We start from the raw sequence: 23,422 nt of genomic DNA, 5'->3' as shown, positions 1-23,422 counted from the left end.
CTCCTCCAGTGATCTTTGAAAAATCACTGTCAGTGATTTTGTTCCCTGACCTCCCTTAAAGTCCTGGGAAAAATCCCATCAGGACAAGGAGACTTATCCACCTTAATTGACCCAAGAAGCTCCAAAATTCTCACTTTACTAATCCCTATCCTTTCCATAACTAAGCCCTTTGCCTCTCTTATTGCGCATAGCCCAATGTCCCTCCTTTTACTGTTCACATATCTGTAAAAACCCTTAGGATTCACCTTCACCTTATTAACTATGGACTCCTTCATACCTTCTTTTTGCCTTTCTAATTTCCCTCTTAAGGTTCTTTCTGCAATCTAAGTAACAACCATACATCTCAATCCCTTGTTTTTTATATTTGGTATAGGCCTCCCTCTTGTCCTGAACCAACTTCTTAATTTCACCAGAAAACCACAGCTCCCTCGAACCTTTAGTCTTCCCCTTCGGCCTGACTGGAACATAAAGATCCTCTACTCTCAAAATCTCACCCCTAAATGTCCCCCAAATTTCCTCTATATCCTTTCCGGCAAAAAAATCAGCCCACACAACTCTCTGCAAATCCCTTCTAATTTCTCCAAATCTAGCCTTCCCCCACTCAAAGACCTTCAACCTCTGACCCGACATCCCTTTCCATCATTAAGCTAAAGCTAATGGACCCATGATCACTGGATCCGAAGTTCTCTCCAACGCTTACCTCCATCACCTGCCCCATTGCATTCCCAAACAACATAGCTAAAACCGCTCCCCCTCTAGTTGGCATCTCCACATATTGCTGCCAAAAGCAATCCTGAACATAATGCATAAATACTAAGCCATCCTGCCCTTTTACTGACTGTGTTTCCCAATCTATGTTTGGAAAATTGAAATCCCCAACCAACACCACCCTATTTCTCCTGCACATCTCACCTATTTCCTTGCACATTTGCTCTTCTAATTCCCTTTCCCAATTTGGAGGCCTATAATATACCCCCATAATAGTTACCTCCCCCTTCTTATTTTTCAGCTCTACCCACACTGCCTCCCTCGACGAGCCCTCCAGTCTACCTTGCCTCAGCACTGCTGTAATATCCTCTCTGACAAGTAATGCCACCCCTCCCCCTCTTAATCCACCAACTCTGTCACATCTAAACCAGCGAAATCCTGGAACATTCAACTGCCAGTCACAACCTTCCATCAACCACATCTCGCTGATGACCACAACATCATAATGCCACATGTCAATCCACACCTTTAGCTCATCCAACTTTCTTACTACGGTCCTCGCATTAAAATGTACATCTCAGGGATCTCCTACATCCTACCTTCTGCATATCCTCCTCTCTACCTTTCTCACAATTTTCACTACAACATCTTTTTACTACTTCCTGCTTTTCCTCCCTCAAATTATTCAAACTTGTCTCTTTCCTTAGCCAACTAACCCTCACCCTCCTGTCGTGTCTAACTTGAATCCCTGTCCCTAACCATTCTAGTTTAAATCCCCCCCCCCCCCCGACAGCCCTAGCAAATGCCCCCACCAGGAGACTGGTCCCTCTGGGATTAAGATGTAACCCATCATTACGGTATAGGTCCCATCTTCCCCAAAAAAGGTCCCAGTGGTCCAAGAACTTGAAACCCTGTCTCTTACTCCACCCCTTTAGCCACGTGTTTAACCTCAACCTAATTCTATTTCTGCCTTCACTGTCACATGGCACAGGAACCAATCCAGAGATTACCCACTTAGTGGTCCTCCTTTTAAGCTCCCTACCCAACTCCCTATACTCATTCTGCAGGACCACTTCTTCCTTCCTTCCAACATCATTGGTACCAACATGTACCACAACCTCAGGCTCCTCACCCTCCCCTTTTAGGATGTTCTGAACGCGCATAGTCACATCCCGGACCCTGGCACCAGGGAGGCAAACCACCATCCGGTTTTCCTTATTGCATCCACAAAAACCTCTGTCTGTCCTCCTAACCATTGAATCCCCTATAACTATCACCCTTTTCCTTTTATCCCTACCTTACTGGGTCACAGAGGTTGACACCAAACCTCTGCCCACCATAGTCTGACTATCCCCCTCCTCAGTATTCAAGGTGGAGTACTGATTTCTGAAGATTACAGACTCGGGTACTTGCACATGAACCTGAGCCCTCCCTTTCCTCCCCTCCTTCCGTGGCCCCTGTGCGACCACCTGCCTGTAGCTCTTGTCTACGATAGCCTCATTCTCCCTAACCAGGTGAGGTCATCGAGCTGCAGCTCAAGTTCCTTGATCCGGTCCTTCTGGCCACACTCCTTGTCCGTGATGACCTCACTCTCCCTAACCAGAGAGAGGTCATCGAGCTGCAGCTCAAGTTCCCTGACTCGGTCCTTTAGACGCTGCAGCTCAGCCCACTTTGTGCACACGTGGATGTCCGGGAGACGTGAAGACTCCTTGACTTCCCACATGTGACACTGAGAGCAGAAAACTGCCCTCACACTCCTCCTTCTCCTCACACCTTACAAAGTAAAAAAATAAACAGATATATATTAAATTAACTGTGAATGTCTTACCTTTCGTCCAGCACGCTCGTCTTCCGCCTCTGCTCGCTGAAGCCTCAAAGACCCACTCCTTCACTGGGCCGCTCCCTTATACTTACCCTCCTTTTATTGGCCCCTTGGCCAATTAACCCCCTCACTCTCTCCAAGCAGCTCCTCCTCCAGGTAGTCGCCCGAGGTCAGGAATGTAAATGTCATAGAAACCAGTTTACACTGATCCAGCATTCTCCTCTTAAAGGTTACAGATCCAATGATTGCTGAATGGACTGAAAAGTTGTTTTGAACTACAACAAAAAATTGAATCACAAAATAAAATCATGTTAACTTTATCATTTGGAAACTCGTACTCTTAATCCTCCATTGCATTTTTTCTCACCTTTTTCAGCTGGTTGACACAATCAACTCGAGCACAAAAAACATTGCTACATTTTTTAAACTCTTTTTTGCAGTGTTAATTATGGAATATGAATGCCTTTTGTTTTTGCTTTCTGATATTTGTGTCCAATGGTACATAATTACATCAAGCATAATTGTCATGTTATAATATAGGAAGTCAGCACAAACTATGGACAAGCCACAAAAATAGAAGTGATGTTTCGCTGAATATAATAAGAACATTAAAGTATTGGTTTAAGGACAATTTTACCTTTAGCCCTTTGATAATTAAGAAAGCATAATCATGTTGTTTAATCTTTTAATCCATATGTAATCAAAAAGAGCAGAAAGAATGAAAGGCTTTTACTTTAGGGCAGAGATGGCCAAATGTTTTTGGTTGTGGACCACATAGAGAAAAATATTAAGGAATCATCGGCCAAACAATATTAAGCCTGGCATTTTTCAATCAGTTACTCTGCAAAGAAAAACTGATTTCAGACCAGTAAATCCCTGACCCATTGAACATTAATTTTCTCTCTAAATAACTATATGACAGTTTAATCATTGATATTACAGTAGTTTATTGTCGTGCTCACATATTACAGAAGGCATTTCTGTATCTGCTGCTCTGAAATTTTATTTAAATACAATAACACTCTCATTCAAAAGCCCATGCAAAATTTAAAAAGCCGGGTGCAAAATGAGAACTGGAGAAAAGATTAAGAAAGGGACAAGGAAGTCAACATTCCTCCACAACTTGGCCCATGTGCCCACCTTTAATACTTATGATGCAATGGTGTAAAGTTAATAGATTCCTTGAATATCAAACAAACACCTTGATTCTGTGATTGAAGTATTTGTTTTTCCACAGTCTGAAATTTTCAACACTCCCTTGCTATTTTCTGTCTTTTCAGTTCCATCATGTTTAATCAACTGAGGTGAACATTTTTAACTGAAAGAAACTTTCCCCCATGATGAGTAACATTGTAACTGTTGAATTAGTATTGTTCAAAATGGCAGAGGCATCTAGTGTTGAAATTAAGAAGCGCAATGTACATACAGTGCAATTTATTGTTGGAGACTATGTTCTAATAGGCTAAATTCTATTTTATTTTTTTAAAATCCAGCTTGGGCCACTTAAAAATGGGCAATGGGCTGCAGTTGGCCCGGGGAACATAGTTGCACCATCCCTGGTTTAGGGACTTGAACTTTAGGGACCAGAAGTTAACATCTTGTTGGTCATTCTGAAGGCCAGAGTACCATTTGAATAGGTAAGGAAAACATGGATAGATTGAATATATAAGAAATGCAGATCACTTTTTCAGGCATGTGAATTTTATGCATTTCCATGTTTTTAAAATCCATTTTCCACATTTTTGAATAATTTCCGTGGTCAGGAGCTCAGATTGGAGCCCATTGGTCGTCTCACTTCTATCTTTGAGCAGAAGTGCAAAGAGAACCTCGGGCTCCCAATGGGTAGAAGCAGCGGGGCCTCGGTAGAGAGGCGTCAGTGATTGGCGGTGGCCAGCATATGTTTGTTTTTGAAAGTCAAGAAAAAGGTAGAATAAAGCTGCGACTTGATAATTGTAACTGGGAACAAAGTGAAATAAAGCAGTGAACATACCATGAAGGTAACAAAAAGGCATGGAGAAAGAAAAGAATAATTTGACAAATCACTCTTCGATGAACATTTTCAAAGTCAATAAAAATATTAGTATACAATGACATATTCATGTTATTTTGTAATGTCTGTTTTCACTTTGAAATACAAGAGGCTTGAAACTGGTATATTTTCAAAATTTTTCCAAATGGGGGCGCTGCCTCCAAGCCCCTCGCAAGGGGCGCTGCGGCCCCTTGACTCCCACTGTACACCTCATGCAAGCGCTTGGCTGTTTTGACCTCACTCACATGCCTGCTTTTTGATGTAACTCCATGATTTCTACAAAATGAAACTACACATGATTAAATGTCAAATAATATGTGAAAAATACTTTTAGAAACAAATTTGACAAATGTATTCTCATTAAAAGGAAAACCTTTAAGGTAATATATAATGCAGACAAGATAAATACATGCTATAAATTGTTAAACTACAATTTTCTATCCTATGGTCAATAGCACCAACATTCGTAGCAGAGATTAGAAATTATTAATTTATTGTACAATTTTTATTTTTGCAAAATTTGGGTGGGAATGTGAAAAATGCAGCAATTTTTCAGCATTGCACTAATCGGCACAGTTAGCCTAATGGTTAGTGCAACACTGTTGCAGCGCAAATGATCGGCACCGATGTTTAAATCCCACGCTGGCTGTAAGGGGTTCGTACGTTTTCCCCATGTCTGTGTGAGTTTCCTCCTGATGCTCCAGTTTCCTCCCACCATTTGAAAACTTACCTGGGGTTGCAGACCATTTGGGTATAATTGGGTGGCATTGGCTCGTGGGCCAAAAAGGCCTGTTACCATGCTACATGTCTAAATTTTAAAATTTTAATTTAAAAAAAGTATGACTAAATATTTATCCTTTGAGACAGGCTGACATAATTCATGTTTTGTGTCTACAGATGGGAAACTCTATGGGCAGGGGACCCTGGAAATATGAATGGCACACAGGCTCGCCAATTTAAACCATTTATTAAACAAATTAACTTCACAACCAACTTGATTCGACTGGAATTAAACAGTTCTCCCCTAGAATACTATACTGAATTGGATGCCGTCTTGCTACATGGTGTCAGAGATAGACTTCTTCCCCTATGTAAACCATCCATGTTAGATCTGGAATATGATGACAAGGAAGAACAAGGTTTAGAATTCTTCAATGAACAGATGAATGGAAAAATCTTGTCTGAATGTACCAAGAATGGTTACTTTGAAAAATTGCCTTATGAGGTAAGAATAATGATAATTTGCATACAGAATATCTTTGGAACATATTTAATGAATTACTGGATTTTTTAAAAGATATACTCATTAATATGCTTTTTATTTGCCTTGGGAACTCTGGTCTTGGCTACATGAATTTCTAAGTAACTTGATCCCAGACATTCATCAATTCCATTGTCCAATCAATAAGACGAGGCACAATATTTTGTTGAAAGATATCGGCAGCTTTATGGGTGACGTAGCTCATGCATAGGTATGATTTTGTATTCTACATTTTGTACGCCTCCCCTGGGGGTGTTTACTTTTTTCATTTTATAACTTAATATTTTGAATACTTTAGGACAAGTGTTAGAAATTAGGTCATCAATGTAATAAAATTTTAATTCTAATAATGCCTCAGATTATTATGTAAGTATAACATATTCTTACTTAAAGCCTATTTTCAGATAAATATCAGTGCATACATTGGAAACTGCTATAGAATGAAACTGCTAAAATCCTATTTTGTGATGAACTATTATGCTCCTTTGGATTAGATAGTGCAATAATATTTTTAAAGCAAGAACTTTAGTTATATCGGAAATATTCCAATTCCCAAACGCAACAACTTGCTCACAGAATCTATCAATAAAGTGACTTTTACTAATGACACTGTGGATTGATCTTGAACTACAAGGGGTGATAAAGTTCCCCAACACATCTGAAATAATCCTAACACTCCAATAGAAATTCACTCCCTGAATACGATAACTGGGAGATGTTGATTTCCTTCATACAGTTTCTGAAGAAAGTATACTTAATGTGTTTTTTTTCAGCTGAACTCCTTATAAAGTAGAAGTTAATAAATCCAATTGCAAGACTATTACACACTGCTCTGTAGGCAAGGAGAGGCTTTTTTTGTTGTTGTTGCAGGAACAAAAAATACAAAATAATGAAATTTTATGTTCAGTGAGGGATTTTTCACTGCAAGAAGCTTGTTTCCTTTTCCAAAGTACAGTGTATTTTGGTGATTTCTGCTTTGCAAGGTGAATGATTGGTACTGGATTTCAAGATAGTTCTTCTAATTTATGAATTAACTGGGTGCTCAAACCTGCAGGAGCAAACCTTGAGTATTTCATTATTACCAGCAATCATTTTATTGTAATATAAACTACGTAATTGATTCTGACCATGAAAAGTAGAAAAAAAAGACATCTTTGATAAAAGTAGAATTTGCTGAATGAACTCTGTGACTATTCATTTCTTAGCATCTGCTGAGTGTGGAGATTCAATCATTTTGGAAATATTAGGAAGTTTTTAAAAATAACCATTCTAGTAAGGATTTGTGACTGTCTAATCAACTGTTAATGATAATTATCAGCAAAAAAATTAAAATGCTGGAGGAATTTAATGGATTGAGCAACATCAATGGGCAGGAAGAAATTGTCGAGATTTTGGGTCAAGATCCTGCATCAGGATAGACTCAACCGTCATCATTTCCCTTTACAGATGTTGCTCGAACCATTGAGTTACTCCAGCATTTTGTTTCATTTTTGCACCAGTTTCCAGCATCTGTTGTCTCCATTGATAATTATGACATCATTCATGCTCAGAAAAAGGCTTCAAGACATTTTAATTGAACTTGTAACAAATGTAAGTTCTGGAAATCATTTGTAAATATTTGAATTTTAATGCAGGTTTTATTGATGCTTGTCTCGTTCATTATGCTTTTCTGTATATCTTATTCTTAAGACTGCTGGAGGTAGATTTCCCTTTGTTTCATTCCAAGTTTTGAGCATGGCAAAAAAAATGACAAAGAAATGCTTTATAAAGCATTGTTTTATTTGACATAATTAACATCATTGATTGATAATGAAAATATTGATATTTGGCGGCCTGGTGCAGCGGCGATCGAGCCAGCGCTCTGGGCAGTTAGTGAAACCAAAAGCCAGTAGCCCATGCAGCGGCACTGGCCCCAACAAGCGAACCAGCGGGTGAACGGCAAGGGCAGCTTAAAGGCCAATGACCCCAAAATTACACTGGCCTTGCTGTGCAGCCAACAAGCAGGGACTGTGCACAGGGAAGAAAGGCATTGTTATGCAGCAAAGTACCCGCGCGCAAGAAACTCACTTTCGTTATGCATGTTGTGACATCAGCCAAGGGGAACCATGGCAGGAATAGTGCAAGTATAAAAGTTGGGCCTGATCCCTAATAAAACTCAGAGCTTAATCTGACGACACCACGTGTGTGTCTTCTTTCGAGTAGCGTGCAACTAAAGATGAGTTTATTGCCATATACATAAGTATAATGTATCCTCCAAAATTCTTACACTGCAATCAAACAGGTACTTGCTTTTTAAAAAAAAACTCCAATAGTGTACATTGTCTTAACACATGGAAAGATAAATTTGAAGGATGGTAGATGATAAACATTCACAATTACAGGAATGCAAGAAACTAAAAGTAGTGCTTCAGTAGCACAGTCAGGACTTATTATATGGTGCTGGAAACTTTATGATTAGGGTAGTAAGAGGAAGGTTCAAGAGCCTGATAGCTATTGGTTAAACACTGATTTTGAACCTCACAATGCAGCACTTCAGTCTTCTATACCTTCTCCCCAAAGGCTGCAGTTACATTATGACTAGGGTAAAGGTGGGAGGGGTCCTTTATAACGTTGGATGCTGCTTTGAGGTAGTGCCACTCATAGTTCTCTTCATTGGATGGGAGCTTGTGATGGATCTGGCTTTGTTTGCTACTTTCCAGAGCCTTCTGGACACTCAAATTACTTAATCAGATCTTGATGGAATCAGTCCATATGCTTTACACTGTGATAGAGTAGAATGACTTGCCAAATCTCAAAATTCTTAGGAAGTAGAGATGCTGCTATGCCTTCTTCATATTTGGGTCAATGTCCTGGCTTCAGGAGAGGTTCTCTGATTATGTGGACTCCCAAAAATTTGAAAATATTAATCCTCTCCACCTCAATCCCATTGATGCTGACAGATAGCCTCCCCCTTCCAAAAATCCATAATAAGGTCCTTGGTCTTGAAGATGTGAGCAAAATTCTTATTCTCTGGCACCACCCAATCAGATTTTCAATCTCCATGAAGTGGTCGAAATTCCATTAAAATTGTACATATAGAATGTAGAACCTTACCGAACTAGAGCAGGCCCTTAAGCCCAAAAAAGCCTGTGTTGACCATCACACCAAATTAAGCTAATCTGCCTCTGCAGGATAAGTATCCCTCCAATTCCCACACGTTCACATTCTGTTAAATTACTCTTAAATGTTGCGATCAAATCTGCTTCCAGCACTATTCCCACTCCTCCTGCCACTGACCGCATGTTCTCGGCAGCTACCTCTCTTGACATTCCCAGCCTGGAAAATAGATTCTGACTATCTACCCTTTCTTTGTCTCTCAAAACCTGATAGAATTTTATAAAATTGTGCCTTAGCCCTCAACTCCAGAGAAAACAATTTGTTTGTCTCTTTGTTGCTAATACTCTCTAATACAGGCAACTGATCTATATCCTGTTGTAACTTTTGACAACCTTCTTTACTATTCACAACTCCACAAATCTTTGTGTCATTTTCAACCTTATTAATCCACCTATCTACATTTCCATACACATAATTTGTGTATGTCACAAACAACAGACATCCCAATACTGATCCCTGCAGAACACCACTGGTTACAGACCTCCAGTCAGGGAAACACCCCTCCACCTCTACAATCTACCTTCAATGGTCAAACCACTGTTAAATCAAATTTACCAACTCACCAAATGTCTTAATCTTCTAGATCATCCTTCCCAGATATGCCCTACCAAAATCCATGTACAGCATCCACTGTGCTACCCTCAGCAATAATTTTCTATCCCCAATAAGCATGTGTTTTATTTTCCAAACATGTGTAAATCCTAACTTTATTTCCTCTCCCATGGTTTCCCTACCTCTGTTGTGAGGCTTACCAGCCTATACTTTGCAGGATTATTCCTATTGCCCTTCTTTAACAAAGGAACACTTGTTTCCTAACTCTGGAGAAAATCATATTTTGGTATGTTTGTCTGGAATTCTTCATCAGAACAGAAAAATAAACTATAATAAAAACAGAAAATGCTGGAAAAACTCAGTGGGTCAAACAGCATCTGTCTCAAGAGAAACCATTAACCCCCTCCTTCAAATGGAAAAAGTTGCTTTCTCACTGCTGAAGTTCCTTTTTTTTGGGCTGTTATTATTACACTTGACTAGTTTTTTTTAGCTATACAATTTGTATTTATTTTTTTAATTATTATACTGTGTGCTCTTTAGATGTGGACAATTCAGTTGAGGTTGCATTTACTGCCTGTGTCTATTTAGCCTGAAATGGTGTAATTCTTTTCAAATTATATAAGGAATATAAGAACATAAGAAACAGGAGAAGGAGTTGTCCATCTGCCACTGCCCTTCATTAAGATCATTGCTGATCTGAGTGTGGAATCTTCTCCACCTACCTGCCTTCCATAACCCTTAAATCCCCTACAATGCAGAAATCTTTCCGATTTTAAAAAGTTTTAAATGCATTTAATGAGGCAGCCTTTGTTGCTTCTACCCCCTGGGGAGAAGCAGTCCTCCTCATCTGTGCCAAATTTACTCCCAGAATCTTGAGACAATGATCCTTTGATCTAGTCTAACCTATCTGTGGAAGCAACTTTCTTATCTGTCCTTTTCATCGTTTTATGTTTCTACAAGATTTTCTCTCATTGTTGTGAATTCCAGCAAGTTTTGTCCCAGGTAACTCAATCTCCGTACATGGGCTAATCCCCACATCTCCAAAAGCAACTTGATTGACCACCTTTTTTTCCAAAAATATACTCTTTTTACAATAAATTATATATAATACAATAAATTGTTCAAGACTTTAAGCTTCATAGGGTAAATCATTTACAAAACAAAAAAAACTGTTCAAAACTTATTACAATGTCAATCATCTTGTCAATGTACATTTCAAGTTTTATATTCTTCTGTTAATATTCTTGATACCCTGTCACCACCCATGTGGCACCATATTGTTTCTCCCCCCGCCCCCCCCCTCCACATCCCAATTTTCTGATGGTTATGAGGCTTCCCCTCAATGTCAGGGCCTCAGTACCCAGTAATGGGAGGACTTTAAACTGCTTTTTAAAATTTTAAACATACAAATTTTATTCAAATTATATCATTACAAACACAAAACTCACATAGAGCTACAACTAAAACCAAAACCCACCTTAACATGTGGCAACAAAACCGTGAGAGGCAGTCATTACGACCACCTTTCTATTACATAGTATTGCGCATCAAATTAAAACAATTTTCGTTATCAACCAAACACGTGATCCCTGTAAGGTAAACCCGCATTGCCCTTGCGATGGCTGCACCAAGTCTCAATGTGTCCCTGAGCACGTACTCTTGCAGCCTGGTGTGTGCCAGTCGGCAGCAGTTCAGGACTGACATTTCAGTATGCTGAAAGGCAAACAGTTTTTGGGCTGAGTTAATGGTTTTTCAGCACTTCTGGATGTCAGACTCAGAGTATGTCTCTTGGAACAGTCCGTAGATCAGAGTCCTCTGTCACACTGCCACTGGGGATGAACTGTAACAAAGCGCCTTGCATCCCTCTCTGCACACTTTGTGAATCTATATTTGGCAAAGAGTGGAGCAACAGTCTCCACTGCAACTGTCCTGGGGACAATCTGTGTGGAGGGTGATGTTCCACTTATGCAAGAAGGATCTCACTGGGAGGGCTCTTCTGACCACCAACCCTGGCAATGAGGCATTCTACCACATGACCTGAACGGTCTGCTCAAACCATCTCACCAGATCCATCGAGTCCTCCTCTCTGTTTCTACAGCACTTTTCGTGCTGACCACTGCCTAGATAGCCTTGTGGTCAAAGGTGTTGTCCTGGAAAAACTTTGCCATGAAGTATAGGAAGTACGGCAAGCTCCAGCTAACTGGGATATTGCACGGTAACAGGGCAAGGCCTATCCTTCACAACACTTGGTACTTTGTATTTTGGTTCCATGAATTGCCTGATGCAGCCACACACAAAGGTGTTCATCAGGACTCCCCAGTGACCTGATGGGAAGTGACTGAGGAGGGGTGAGGGGAAGGTGTGGTGGCGTTGGCCATTTGCCTCCTTGTTGCCAGTATGTAAATAGTTGCGCATTTTGGGCAGACCTTGCAGAGGTGACCTGCTTCCCCACACAGTTTGCAGCATGCTCTTTCTGCAGTCCTTGGTCTGGTGGCCTGCCTTGCAGTTTTTGCTGCAAGATGACTGGACTGCCTCAAGTGTGTTCTCTGGGCTGTCTGGCATAGATCAGGTACCCACGATTTTGGAGATGGAGAGAATTTATAATTTGCATCCACTTTTTGTTCTAAATGCATAAAATTTTTGTTCTGTTAAATGACACAAAATGAATGAGTGGTTAAAACCAAATTTATATCATCAAGCATTTTCCAGTAAATGAGCTCATTTATTTTTTGCACTATTTATGATTACTATTTCTGTGAAGAGCATAACATTTGTTAAAAGGTTCAATTTGGGAATAGCATTAAGAATTTAAAATAATTGTATCATTACATTTTTGTTCTTTTTTGCATTTACAAAGCAGAAGGAGCTACTTTTTATAGCGAATCATCTTTTAACACGTTGTTAAAATTCAAGGAGATCCGTCGTCCAGACATTTTTTGCAGCATCCTCAGTATTTCTCTTTTATGTGCATTTTGCAAGCAAGTTGATCTAAATTTATAATGACTTATAGTTCAGTACTGTTTTGAAGTTTGTTGTAGTTTACAGCCTCAATTAGTGTAGTCATTTATCCGTTAAATTGTATATGTGTGTAAAAGACTGGGCTGTTGATACATTTTCTGGCATAGAACTTTGATTTCTATTTATCTGGAAGGACCACTGTCAATTCATGTACATCTCATCTTGTCACTGGATGAGATAGAAAATTGATGTTGTACTGCACAATTATAATTGCATTGATCTCAGAAAGTTTAGTACTTACAGCTGAATCTTTCAGGAAAAATTGGTGAGAAAAGAACTAGAGGACATGGTTAAGGGTGAATGGTGAAATGTTTAAGGGGAACATTAGAGGGGACCTTTACTCAGAGGGTGGTGAGAGTGTGAAACGAACTGCCAACTGAGGTGGTGGATGCAGGTTTGATTTTGACATTTAAAGAAAGTTTGAATAGGCACATGAATGGGAGGAGTATGGAGATCAGTGGTTTGGGAGCAGGTCAGTAGGACTAGGTGGAGTACATCACCCCACCTAGTCCATGCCAGTTTCTGTGCTGTACTGTTCTATGGTTCTAAGACATTTACAATTTCTGAGCACTAAGTATGTGAATTAATATGTATTCTGAAACTGCATGTTTCCAGCAAAGGTCCACCTGCTGGAGTCAAGCAAGCTGGTGATTCTGCCAGAAATTCACATAGAATATGTGAATCGGGTGCCTGATCCAAGTTTGGATAATGTTGCATGAAACATTGCACAGAATGTTTCTGTTTTATAGGGGCCTTTTAAAGTAATCGCTGACAGTAAAATAAATAAGGATTATAAGCAGAAAATTCAAAGAACACATAGGTCAAGCTGCATCCATGAAGGGGGAAATGGCTTCAAGTTGCAGATCGCTTGTCAGAATATGCAGTGGTACAGTTAACTCCATTATGTTGAATGTAGGTTTTTTAGGCACCAATAAATGTTTTGGGTCTCGTCACCCATTCTACTCCCATTTCTTGATGACCAACATGCACTCTCATTTGCACTGCAATTTTCTGAACAGTGCTGGCTGGTAGGTTTTGCAAGAAACGGAACTATTCTTTGCGACTTGGAAACGTGAATTTTTTTTCAGATTTCTCTCCCCACCATGAAACTTCATGATTATAATCTGGAAAGAATGCAACTGATTTTCATTTTTAAAAAATCCTTGTGGAAGATTTATCTTGTGTTTTTTTTTAAAAATGAAACCGAAATACATTATTTATAATAAGGTACAAATCACAACAACTGGTTTATGTGAGGTATTTGTTCACATGGGTACAAGGAGATTTTTGTCTTTCTCCTTCCCAACCACCTACACGTAAACGTTCACTCGCTAACCCTGCAAGATCATTGATCAAATTAGTGTTTTAGCCAAATGTACTCAATTTTCTGAAATTTTGGCAGTATTTGATGTGGCTCCCTATGTTTTTTGTGGTTTACAATGTACTGCTATTGTGACTTCCTCTAGTTATTGTGTAATTAAACAGTCATCCATCAGCCTACGATGCAAAGTACTGCTAGGAGATGACAAAACATTAAGAAAAGCTTTGTAGACAAAATATACATAAACCTGAGACTGGCTAGGACAAGAGATCTGAGTTTTGCAGTGAAAAGAGTACTTGTTTATGAAGAGGAAGTGTACTCTGTAAATGAGCTGGGGAAGTATGGTATTTACTTCACATTTTGACACTGTAAAATTACTTGATGGATTTATGTGTACTTCAAAGATATGGTACTTCTATTGTATATGTTGAATATTTATTGGTTTTGGAGGGGGGTGGGACGGGGGGAGGGAGGGTAGGGGGGGAAAAAGGGAGAAAATGCCATTGAGTATATTTAATGAAAAACGTTTGTATATGTTTTGGTTGATATGGTTCACGGTGTGAAAAATAAAAAAAAAATATTTAAAAAAAAGATATGGTACTTCTCAAGCTTGAGAAAAGAAAAGCAAGTTACTTTTGAAAATGTAAAGATCACAAAGCTGTCTTGCATTTGATTACACAACTGGTGAAAGTGTTTGGAGTTTTAAAATTTCTTCTACAGTGCATTTAAAAATGTTGCATAGTGGATCAAAGGCAGAGGGCAGTGTGTTCCTTCTGAGATCCTGCCTGTGAATCTGTAAAATTTCACTGCTGCAGCAAAGAGAATTATTCTCTCCTGTCCTTGTGCATAAGAAGCAAATATGCCACTTTATGATTAAAAACCACTGTCACTGAACAATCATTATATTTATTTATAAATGATATTTATTTACCAATCCTTATTTATTATCTCTGTCTTATGGTAATTTAATTTACACTTTTGAATTTGGTGCATCTTGCTTACCTGTGTGAATGTAGTAAGAAAGAATGTTGGTGCATCTTTGCATTGTAGCTATGTAACTGACAATAAAGTCATATCATTATCATATTTTATTCCACCAAGCTATAAATAGCCAAATAAACATTTATCATTAAATCATCCATATTATATCACATTACTAGAATTAAAATAAAATTCACCCCTTATCTCCAAAAATCTTTTTTCTGTTCAATTTTTGTCAGGTTCAAGAAGTGGAACTTGAAGCAATCTTGGACAAATGGCTAAACCTGGAAACAGAATTGTATTGGCACACAAACTTTTTGAGTCCATGCCCATTCTTTTCATAGTTATCCAACTAGTCTCACTCCCCTTCCCTTTCCCAGTAATTACTTTCCACTTCCATTTTGAAAGACACAATTGAATCTACTCGCATGGCCATATAACTTTTCTGAAACTTGTTTTATTTTTGTACCATGCCATCTAATTTTATTAAGAAGATCTTGTCTGGCATTCAATACACTATTTTCACCTGCTTATTCCCTGGTTACGTCTTAAATGCCTTCCGATGTTTTACCAGTATAAAGGCTATATAAATGGAAGATGTTGGTGAATTTCATTCTGCCATGTATGATGTCTCTGCAAGCAAACCTGTTATACTACGTTCACAATTCTAACATTGCGTAGCTGGCTCGTGAAAGTCCACCTAATATATAAATGTATTGCTCACTGCTTGCTAAGAAAAGGAAAACCCATATAAATATTATGCTGCAGATCAGGATCCTTTTATAATCATTATCTTTCCAATATTTTAGTTACTTGTGACTTGCATCCTGTTTTAGAAATCCTGAACAATTTGAGCATAAGATAAGCATTTCCATGCTCAGGCAAAACCATGAATGTTTTCAGTCTATAATTAATAAATTGTCAAAATTTAAAAAAAAAAACAGGATTTGTGGAATAAATAATGTTGCTTAGCTAGTATTGAGCTTTATATTCTGGTCATTGAATTCTAATGTTACTGAGTAATTTACATTATAGTAAGAAGAAAATATATTGGTATGTACAACTTTTCATATGGGGAGGAAGTTTGGTAGTCAAATTAACCTGCTCTCGTCAATAAAATTTTCTGCAGTTAATTTAGTATAATTCACTATATAAATCACCTACTAGGCTATAAAATAAGTGAAGCAAATGCATAACCAATGACCCAGGTGAAAACGTCTGGAGCATACAGTATTGCATAAATATAAGTATATGTCACAGGCCAGCAGTGAAATCTGATAAATATCTTCACAGATGAAGCTGACCAGATAACTCATGAATGACAAAGTTGCAAGTGAGTGATGATCATTCTCCTGAGTGGGGTTATTTATCAGCTTGCACTGCTAATTGCAGCTGTATCCTGTCGATATTGAACGTTTAAAAGTATAATTTTTAAAATCTATTTTATGGCAAGTCTGATGCTGTGAAAAATACTCCCGTCTCCTCTTGCAGGTGTTGTATAAATGCGAATGCCACATTCTTCTTTCTATTTAAACTGCGGTGGTGATTAATCGAGATATTTACATTTTTATTTGTGAATTGGTAAATTCACTTGTCAAGTTTTGAACAAAGTTGATTGGTTTCCATGGTGAGATGAGGACAGAGGGATAAATGTGTGAAGCATAGGCAATTGCCTTTTAAATCAGCCATTTTCAATGGGGGGGGGCACAGCACATTTAAAGGGGGCCACACACTGAAATTATATTTTTGGATTTTTTCTATAGTACAGTAGGAGAGAAGTACAACCATGGGCAGCACATTTAGCACAATGTTATTACAGTGCCAGTGATTGGGACCAGGGTTTCAATCCCACACTTTCTGGAAGGAGTTTGTACGTTCTCCCTGTGTCTGCATGGATTTACCCCAGGGGGTCCAGTTAATTGGGAAGCACAGGCTTGTGGGCTGAAATCGCTTGTCACTGTGCTGTATGTTTAAATTTAATAATTTAAGAAACCAACTAAACATGACTGTTTCACAGGGAAGGGAGCCCATAATCTTTGAGCAAAGTCCTAAGTGGGTGGGGGGGGGGGGGGGGTCATAGCCAAAAATCAGTTGAGAATAGGTGTTTTAAATGACTGTGAGTATTTTCGATGATTAAAGAATTACAGTTGAGGAATAGTTTTAAAAATCCATTATACAGGTTGCTGCACGGCACGTAATAGTATTTTAGTCTGATTTAGGATGCATCTTTTCACAATGAAATTATAGTTGTGTGTACCAAGATGCAGAGAAAAGCTTTATCTGGCATGCTATCCAGGCAAGACAAGCCAACAAGTAATGCAATAATAAAGCAAGATTGCACGGTACAGTGTTATAGCAAGTCAAAAACTGTAAGGTATATCACTAGTGAAACCAGCAGGATATAGAGAAAAGTACAATTAAACAGTGCAGGGGTGTTGTCTTTTACCAATGAGTAGTTAATTCAAAAGTCTGATAACAGTAGGAAAGTAACTGTCTTTGAATGAGAGGTGTCTTTTGTTTTTAAGTTTGTTTCCTCAGAAGGGAAAGGAGAGTGTGACCTGGATGGGATGTGTCCATTATATTGGCAGCAGAAGGTATAAATGAAGACAGATATAGCTGAGTTAAGTTAGCAGGAGTCTGGGAGAAGGAGTAATATGTTAATAAATTTGAGGTATCCACTTTGGAAGGAAAAAATAGTAAATTAGGCTACTGATCATCAACACAGGCACCCCTCCCCCCCCCCCCCCCACCCCCCAAAGGATGCATGCTTAGCCCACTGCTCTACTCATTATACACCCATGACTATATGGCCAGGCACAATTCCAATGCCACCTACAAGTCTGTTGATGACACCACATTTGTTGGCAGAATCACAAACGGCATTGTGCAAGCATACGGGAGGGAGATAAATCAGCTCGTTGAATGGTGTAACGACAACAACCTTGCCTCATTGTCAGCAAAACCAAGGAAATTTGATTGTGAACTTCAGAAGGAAGTCAGGGGAACATAACCCAGTCCTCATCATGGGCTCAGTAGTGGAGAGGGTCAAGAACTTCAAATTCTTTGTCAATATCTCTGGGGATCTGTTCTGGAGCCTCCACATGGATGCAATTACAAAGAAGGCTCACCACCGGCAATACTTTGTGAGGTGCCTGAGGCAGTTCAGTATGTCACCGAAGACTCTCGTAAACTTCTACAGGTGTACCATGGAAAGCATTCTGGCTGGCTTGCATCGCTCTCTGGTATGGAACTGCCAACTCTCTGTCCAGAGGGTGGTTAACTCGGCCTGCAACATTGATTTCTTTCATAATAGGTAAGATAGAAGCAGGGTGGTTATTTCCACTGGCTTGCATGTAGGACTAGAACTAGGGGGCATAACCTCAGGATTTGGTGGAATAGATTTAAGACAGAGGAGGAACTGCTTCCAGAGTATTCTATCAATGTATCGTTAGAGTATGCCTTATTAAATATATTTAATAAGGCATGGATTTTTGAATAAAAAGGGAATTAAGGGTTATGGGAAATGAGTAGGTAAGAGTTGAGTCCATGGCTTAATCAGCCATGAACTTAATGAATAGTGGTGCAGGTTCAATGCGTCAGATGGCCCTATTCCTGCTCCTATTTCGTATTGTGTGGTGCTCACCATTTTGCAATTTCTTTTTGATTTTTGGACAGAGAAATTCCTGTACAAAGCTGTGATGCATCCATAGTAAACTTTGTATGGTGAATCAAAAATAATAGTTCAGAGATATTGAGGACCCTCCGAATTTCTGAAGACATCTGAGAAAGCAGTCATGACTAGGCTTTCTTAGCTGTAGCCATATTATGATTGACAGTCTCTTGGTGATGTTCCAGTCTAGGAACTTGAAGGTCTCTGCCATCTCCACCTACATACCATTGGTACAGATGAGACATTCCCCTATCCCTTCCACCATTTTCTGAAGTCCATGACCAGCTCCTTGTTTTGATTGCATAGTTGTACTGCTGTGCCTTGGATTTTTAGCCCCATCTTGCATCTCTTGCTGTACCTGTGACTTCTTCATGTGCTCTGATCGTCTTTTAAGTGAAACAAAGCTGCCATTTAATATATTGTCTTTAAATATTATAAAGAAGAGCAAGTTTCAGAATTATTTTTATGGTAGATCTGAAAATTGTACCACACTTCAGTTTCAATGCCAGCCTAACAGTTGATTAGAAGTGTGTATTTAGAGTGTGATTCAAATTGCCACAAGTAAAGGCTGAATGTTTTGCTCATTAAAAAAATTAATTTTTTGGGTGAAAATGAAATCATCAAAAGACACTCACACTCGACCCCCATTTTTTGGGCTGTCCGGGCCTCCCAGGAACAACTCAAAAAATTTTAAAACTATTCCCCCCCCACCCCAAATCACAAGTAACAAAGCTGTTGTTATTTAAAAAGAATTTGGCCTACCAGACAGCAATGGAGCTGGAGTGGTGACATGGTGCTCCAGGCAGGAGCAGACATCTTGGCCTACCAGCCAGCAGCAGCAACGGCACATGGAGCTGGAGCGCTGACATCATGCTCCCAGTGCAGCCTACCAGGCAGGAGTGGTGTCGACGACCTCATCGTCCCATATAGGAGTGGTTATGGCGGCGCCTAGCAGTGGGGAGGTGTTGGGGAGTGGTGACACCGGTGGTGGGGAGGTATTTCTAGCATTGGCTTGTATTGCTGAATTGACGCCAATCTTTTTTTTTCATTCTGAAAGGTATATCCAGTGTATAAATTAAATGCCACCCACCCCCCACTGAGAAATTTTTTAGGGTTTCACGACTTGACTTACTCACTGAAATATATGGTGATTTTTTTTTTCTAGGCTTAGACAAGATATAATATGAGAAAACTATTGAAACACTGTTGGAGGTTTAGAGTCTTTCCATTTAAATAGGATGGCTCTTCTAGCTAACAATATAAAGGAGACCAGAACCAATTGAACAGGTACAGAAAAAGCTCCCTATGTCTGGGTCAATAACCCCAAAAAGAGCAGTTATTGGATTGGGCTGTAACTCCACCTGGAGTATAGTTGAAAAGATATTAAAAATTTCTTTCCAATAGTTTTCTAAGGATGAACAATGTAGCAATTTCAGATTTGTATCTGTCACAAATAGGGTTAATATTAGAAAAAAATACCAGCCAATTTATCTTTGGACATGTGAACATGATGCACCACTTTGAAATGGATTGATGAATGTTGGGTGCATATAGAAGAGTTATTTACCAGTTTAAAAATCTTGACCCACAGATTCTCAGGTAAGAGTCTTGAACATTCCATTTCCCAAGCCTTTTTTAATATTATGAAGGATGTAATTTTAATAATCTATCATGTATAATTTGGATTAATCCTTCTGAGAATGATTCAATTGAAAAAATATTAACAACTAAATCTGGTGGATATACAAATGGAATATCCAGTAATATGATATTTAAGAAATTTCTGTCCTGTAAATATCTAAAAACATGAATATTTGGTAAGATATTTACTTGCTAGCTGTTCAAAAGGCATTAAACAACCTATCCCCTCCCTCCCTTTTCTACCTATCATCTCCTGCCCTGCCACTCCCTTCCCCCTCCCACTCTTATTTTGACACTTACTAGCATTTTCTCATACTTTCATGAAGAGCTCTAGCCTGAAATGTCAGTTGTGTATCTCCACCTTTGCTACATAAAGGACACTGTTTGACCTGCTGAGTCTCCAGTATTGTGTGTTTTTACTTAAACAATCTGTTTGTTTTTTTGTTCAGTAACTATACAAGTATTAAAATATTTTTTGATGAGTCTGCATTCATTAAGATTTGAAAAACACATTTTGGAATGCAAATTTCTTGTGCATTATTTGTAGGACTTCACCATCCAAAATAATATTTATTTCCAATGATAGAGGAAAAGAGCTTGGCAAGTCAAACTGTCAGGTTGCATATTTTTAGGGCCCCCTTGAGGTTTGCCCTTTGCCTAGGTCTAATGCAAGCTGTTAGTGCTAACAGATCATCCCAGTGTGAAAAGACTTGGCCTCTGGGAGCTCTGTTTGACACTTTGGTAACTTGCAGAATGTCACTTCTTGGTCTCACTGATGTGTGAAACTTGCAATGCTGTTAAAATGATGAAAAGTAGTTAAATTCAGAATGAACCATAGAACATTACAGCATGGGAAACAAACCTTTCTAGTCTGTGCAGATCTATTATTCTGCCTTGTCCCACTGACCTAAACGTATTCCATATTCCTCCCATTCATGTACCTGTCCAATTTTTTTAGTTAAATGTTAAAATTGAGCCTGCATTTGCCACTTCAGCTTGTTCAACACTCCCACCATTCTGTGTAGAAATTCCCCATTATATTCCTCCTAAACTTTTCTCCTTTCACCCTTAACCAATGAGCTCTGGTTTATATCTCACCTAATCTCAGTGGAAAAAGCCTACTTGCATTTATCTATGCCCATTGTAATTCTGTATTCCTCTGTCAAATGTTGCCTCATTCTTGTATGCTCTAAGGAATAAATTCCTCACCTGTTTAACCTTTCCCTGTAACTGAGTTCCTCAGGTCATGGCAACAGCTTAGTAAATCTCTCCACTCTTTCAATTTTATTGATATATTTCCTTTAGATAGGTGACCAAAACTGCACCCAATACTGCAAATTTGACCTAACCAATGTCCTATACAACTTTATCATAACATCCCAACTCCTTGACTCAATACTTTGATTTTTGAAAGCCCATGTGCCAAAAGCTCTCTTTCTGACCCTACCTTCTGTGACACCACTTCAAGGAATTGTGTATCTGTATTCCCATATCCCTCCGTTTTACTGCACTCTTAAGTGCCCTACCAGCTACTGTGTATGTTCTATGTTGGTTTGTCCTTCCAAAATACAGCACCTCACAGTTGTCTGCAATTAATTCCATTTGTTATTTTTCAACCCACTTTTCCAACTGGTCCAGACCTCTCTGAAAGATTTGAAAGCCTCCATCAATGTCTACTACACCTCCAATCTTTGTATCATCTGCATAATAAGAAAGAAGGGGACTCAAATGGAAGAGAATCTATCAAAAATCAGAGTGGCTTTGGGGGGAGAGTCACGTGATGGAGTAGTGGCCGGACGGTGAACTCCAGCCCTCTCCAGAAAAGTCGGGAAAAACAAAGGAAAACACAAAGGCACAGAAATAAAAGTTAAAGAAAAGTAAGTATAAAGGTGGAAAGAAGATGGCGACAAAAAAAGAAAAATCGAAAGCAACGGTAAGAAGAGAGGAAGAGAAGACAACGGAGGAAGAAGGTGAAGGCCTTACCTGTTCGAAGAGGCCCGTGGTGGAGAGAGAAACCCGCTCCCTCAGGTCGGTAGATAGTGGACTACAAAAATGGCTCGCTGAGCCGAGTAAAAGTGCGCAACCGCACATGAAAAAAAACACACCGACGGGAGGGGGTACCAGCTGGGGAGTCGATCTCCACAGCCGGCAACGACAGCTGCAGAACACCTGCAGCAAGAAGAGAACTCAGAAGACAATGGAAACAAGAAAGAAGAGAAGAAAAGGGCAACAAAGAAACAACAGATGGCCAACCCAGAGGAAGAAGAAGAGGAAGAGGAAGAGTACAGTGAAATAGAAGAAGAAGAGAAAGGCAAGATAACGGTTGTACTTTCTCTTATTAAAGGATACATGGAGTCATTTAAAGAATGGCAAACACAGGAATTTAATGATTTAAGAAAAAGAATAAACAACACAGAAGAGAAAATGAATAAAATAGATATGACCTTAACAGAAATGGGAAAGAAAATGGACAAGATGGAAGAGCGGGCAGTAGCAGCAGAAATGGAGGTAGAAGACTTAAAAAAGAAATTGGAGGAATCTAATAAAAAAGCGATAGAGACACAAGAACTGTTAGCTCAAAAAATAGATATAATGGAAAATTATAACAGAAGAAATAACATAAAGATAGTGGGCCTTAAGGAAGATGAAGAAGGCAAGAATATGAGGGAGTTTATAAAAGATTGGATCCCTAAGACCCTAGGATGTCCAGAACTACAGCAAGAAATGGAAATAGAAAGGGCACATAGAGCATTGGCCTCTAAACCACAACCACAACAAAAACCAAGATCTATTGTCGTAAAATTCCTAAGATATACTACAAGAGAAAAGGTACTGGAGAAGACAATGGAAAAAGTAAGAGAGGGCAACAAACCACTGGAGTATAAAGGGCAAAAAATCTTCATTTATCCAGATATAAGTTTTGAACTCCTAAAGAAGAGAAAGGAGTTCAATACAGCAAAGGCGATTTTATGGAAGAAAGGGTATAAATTTATACTAAAGCATCCAGCGGTATTGAAAATATTTATTCCAGGACAACAAAACAGACTATTCTCGGACCCAGAAGAAGCACGAAAATTTGCAGAACAATTACAAAAATAGACTGAGGGATGAAGACGGGTAATGAGAGTAAAAATGATCACGATTGATATGTATGTGGGTAAAGAGGTATAAGAGTGAATAGATACAATGTGCATACGTGAATGTATCTGTACTTAGAGGAAAATATAGATAGTATAGACAAGAATTAATAAGGGAAGGTAATG

General features: G+C 39.0%; 1 protein-coding gene across 7 annotated transcripts in view; it reads left to right on the top strand.

Moving 5' to 3' along the window:
* The window catches only part of fbxl4 (F-box and leucine-rich repeat protein 4), a 102,782-nt gene that overhangs the window by 23,538 nt on the left and 55,822 nt on the right, over positions 1 to 23,422 (top strand). For all 7 annotated transcript variants that reach the window (XM_069887126.1, XM_069887128.1, XM_069887124.1 and 4 more), the window contains one exon: positions 5,457 to 5,784. In XM_069887126.1, coding sequence (XP_069743227.1) covers positions 5,457 to 5,784 — 328 coding nt within the window. The remainder of the gene's footprint in view (positions 1 to 5,456; positions 5,785 to 23,422) is intronic.

Source organism: Narcine bancroftii, chromosome 6 (genome assembly GCF_036971445.1).
Source record: "Narcine bancroftii isolate sNarBan1 chromosome 6, sNarBan1.hap1, whole genome shotgun sequence".
Classification (NCBI taxonomy): Eukaryota; Metazoa; Chordata; class Chondrichthyes; order Torpediniformes; family Narcinidae; genus Narcine; species Narcine bancroftii.
Note: the sequence above shows the minus strand (reverse complement) of the source record. Positions and strands in the feature narration are given on the sequence as shown.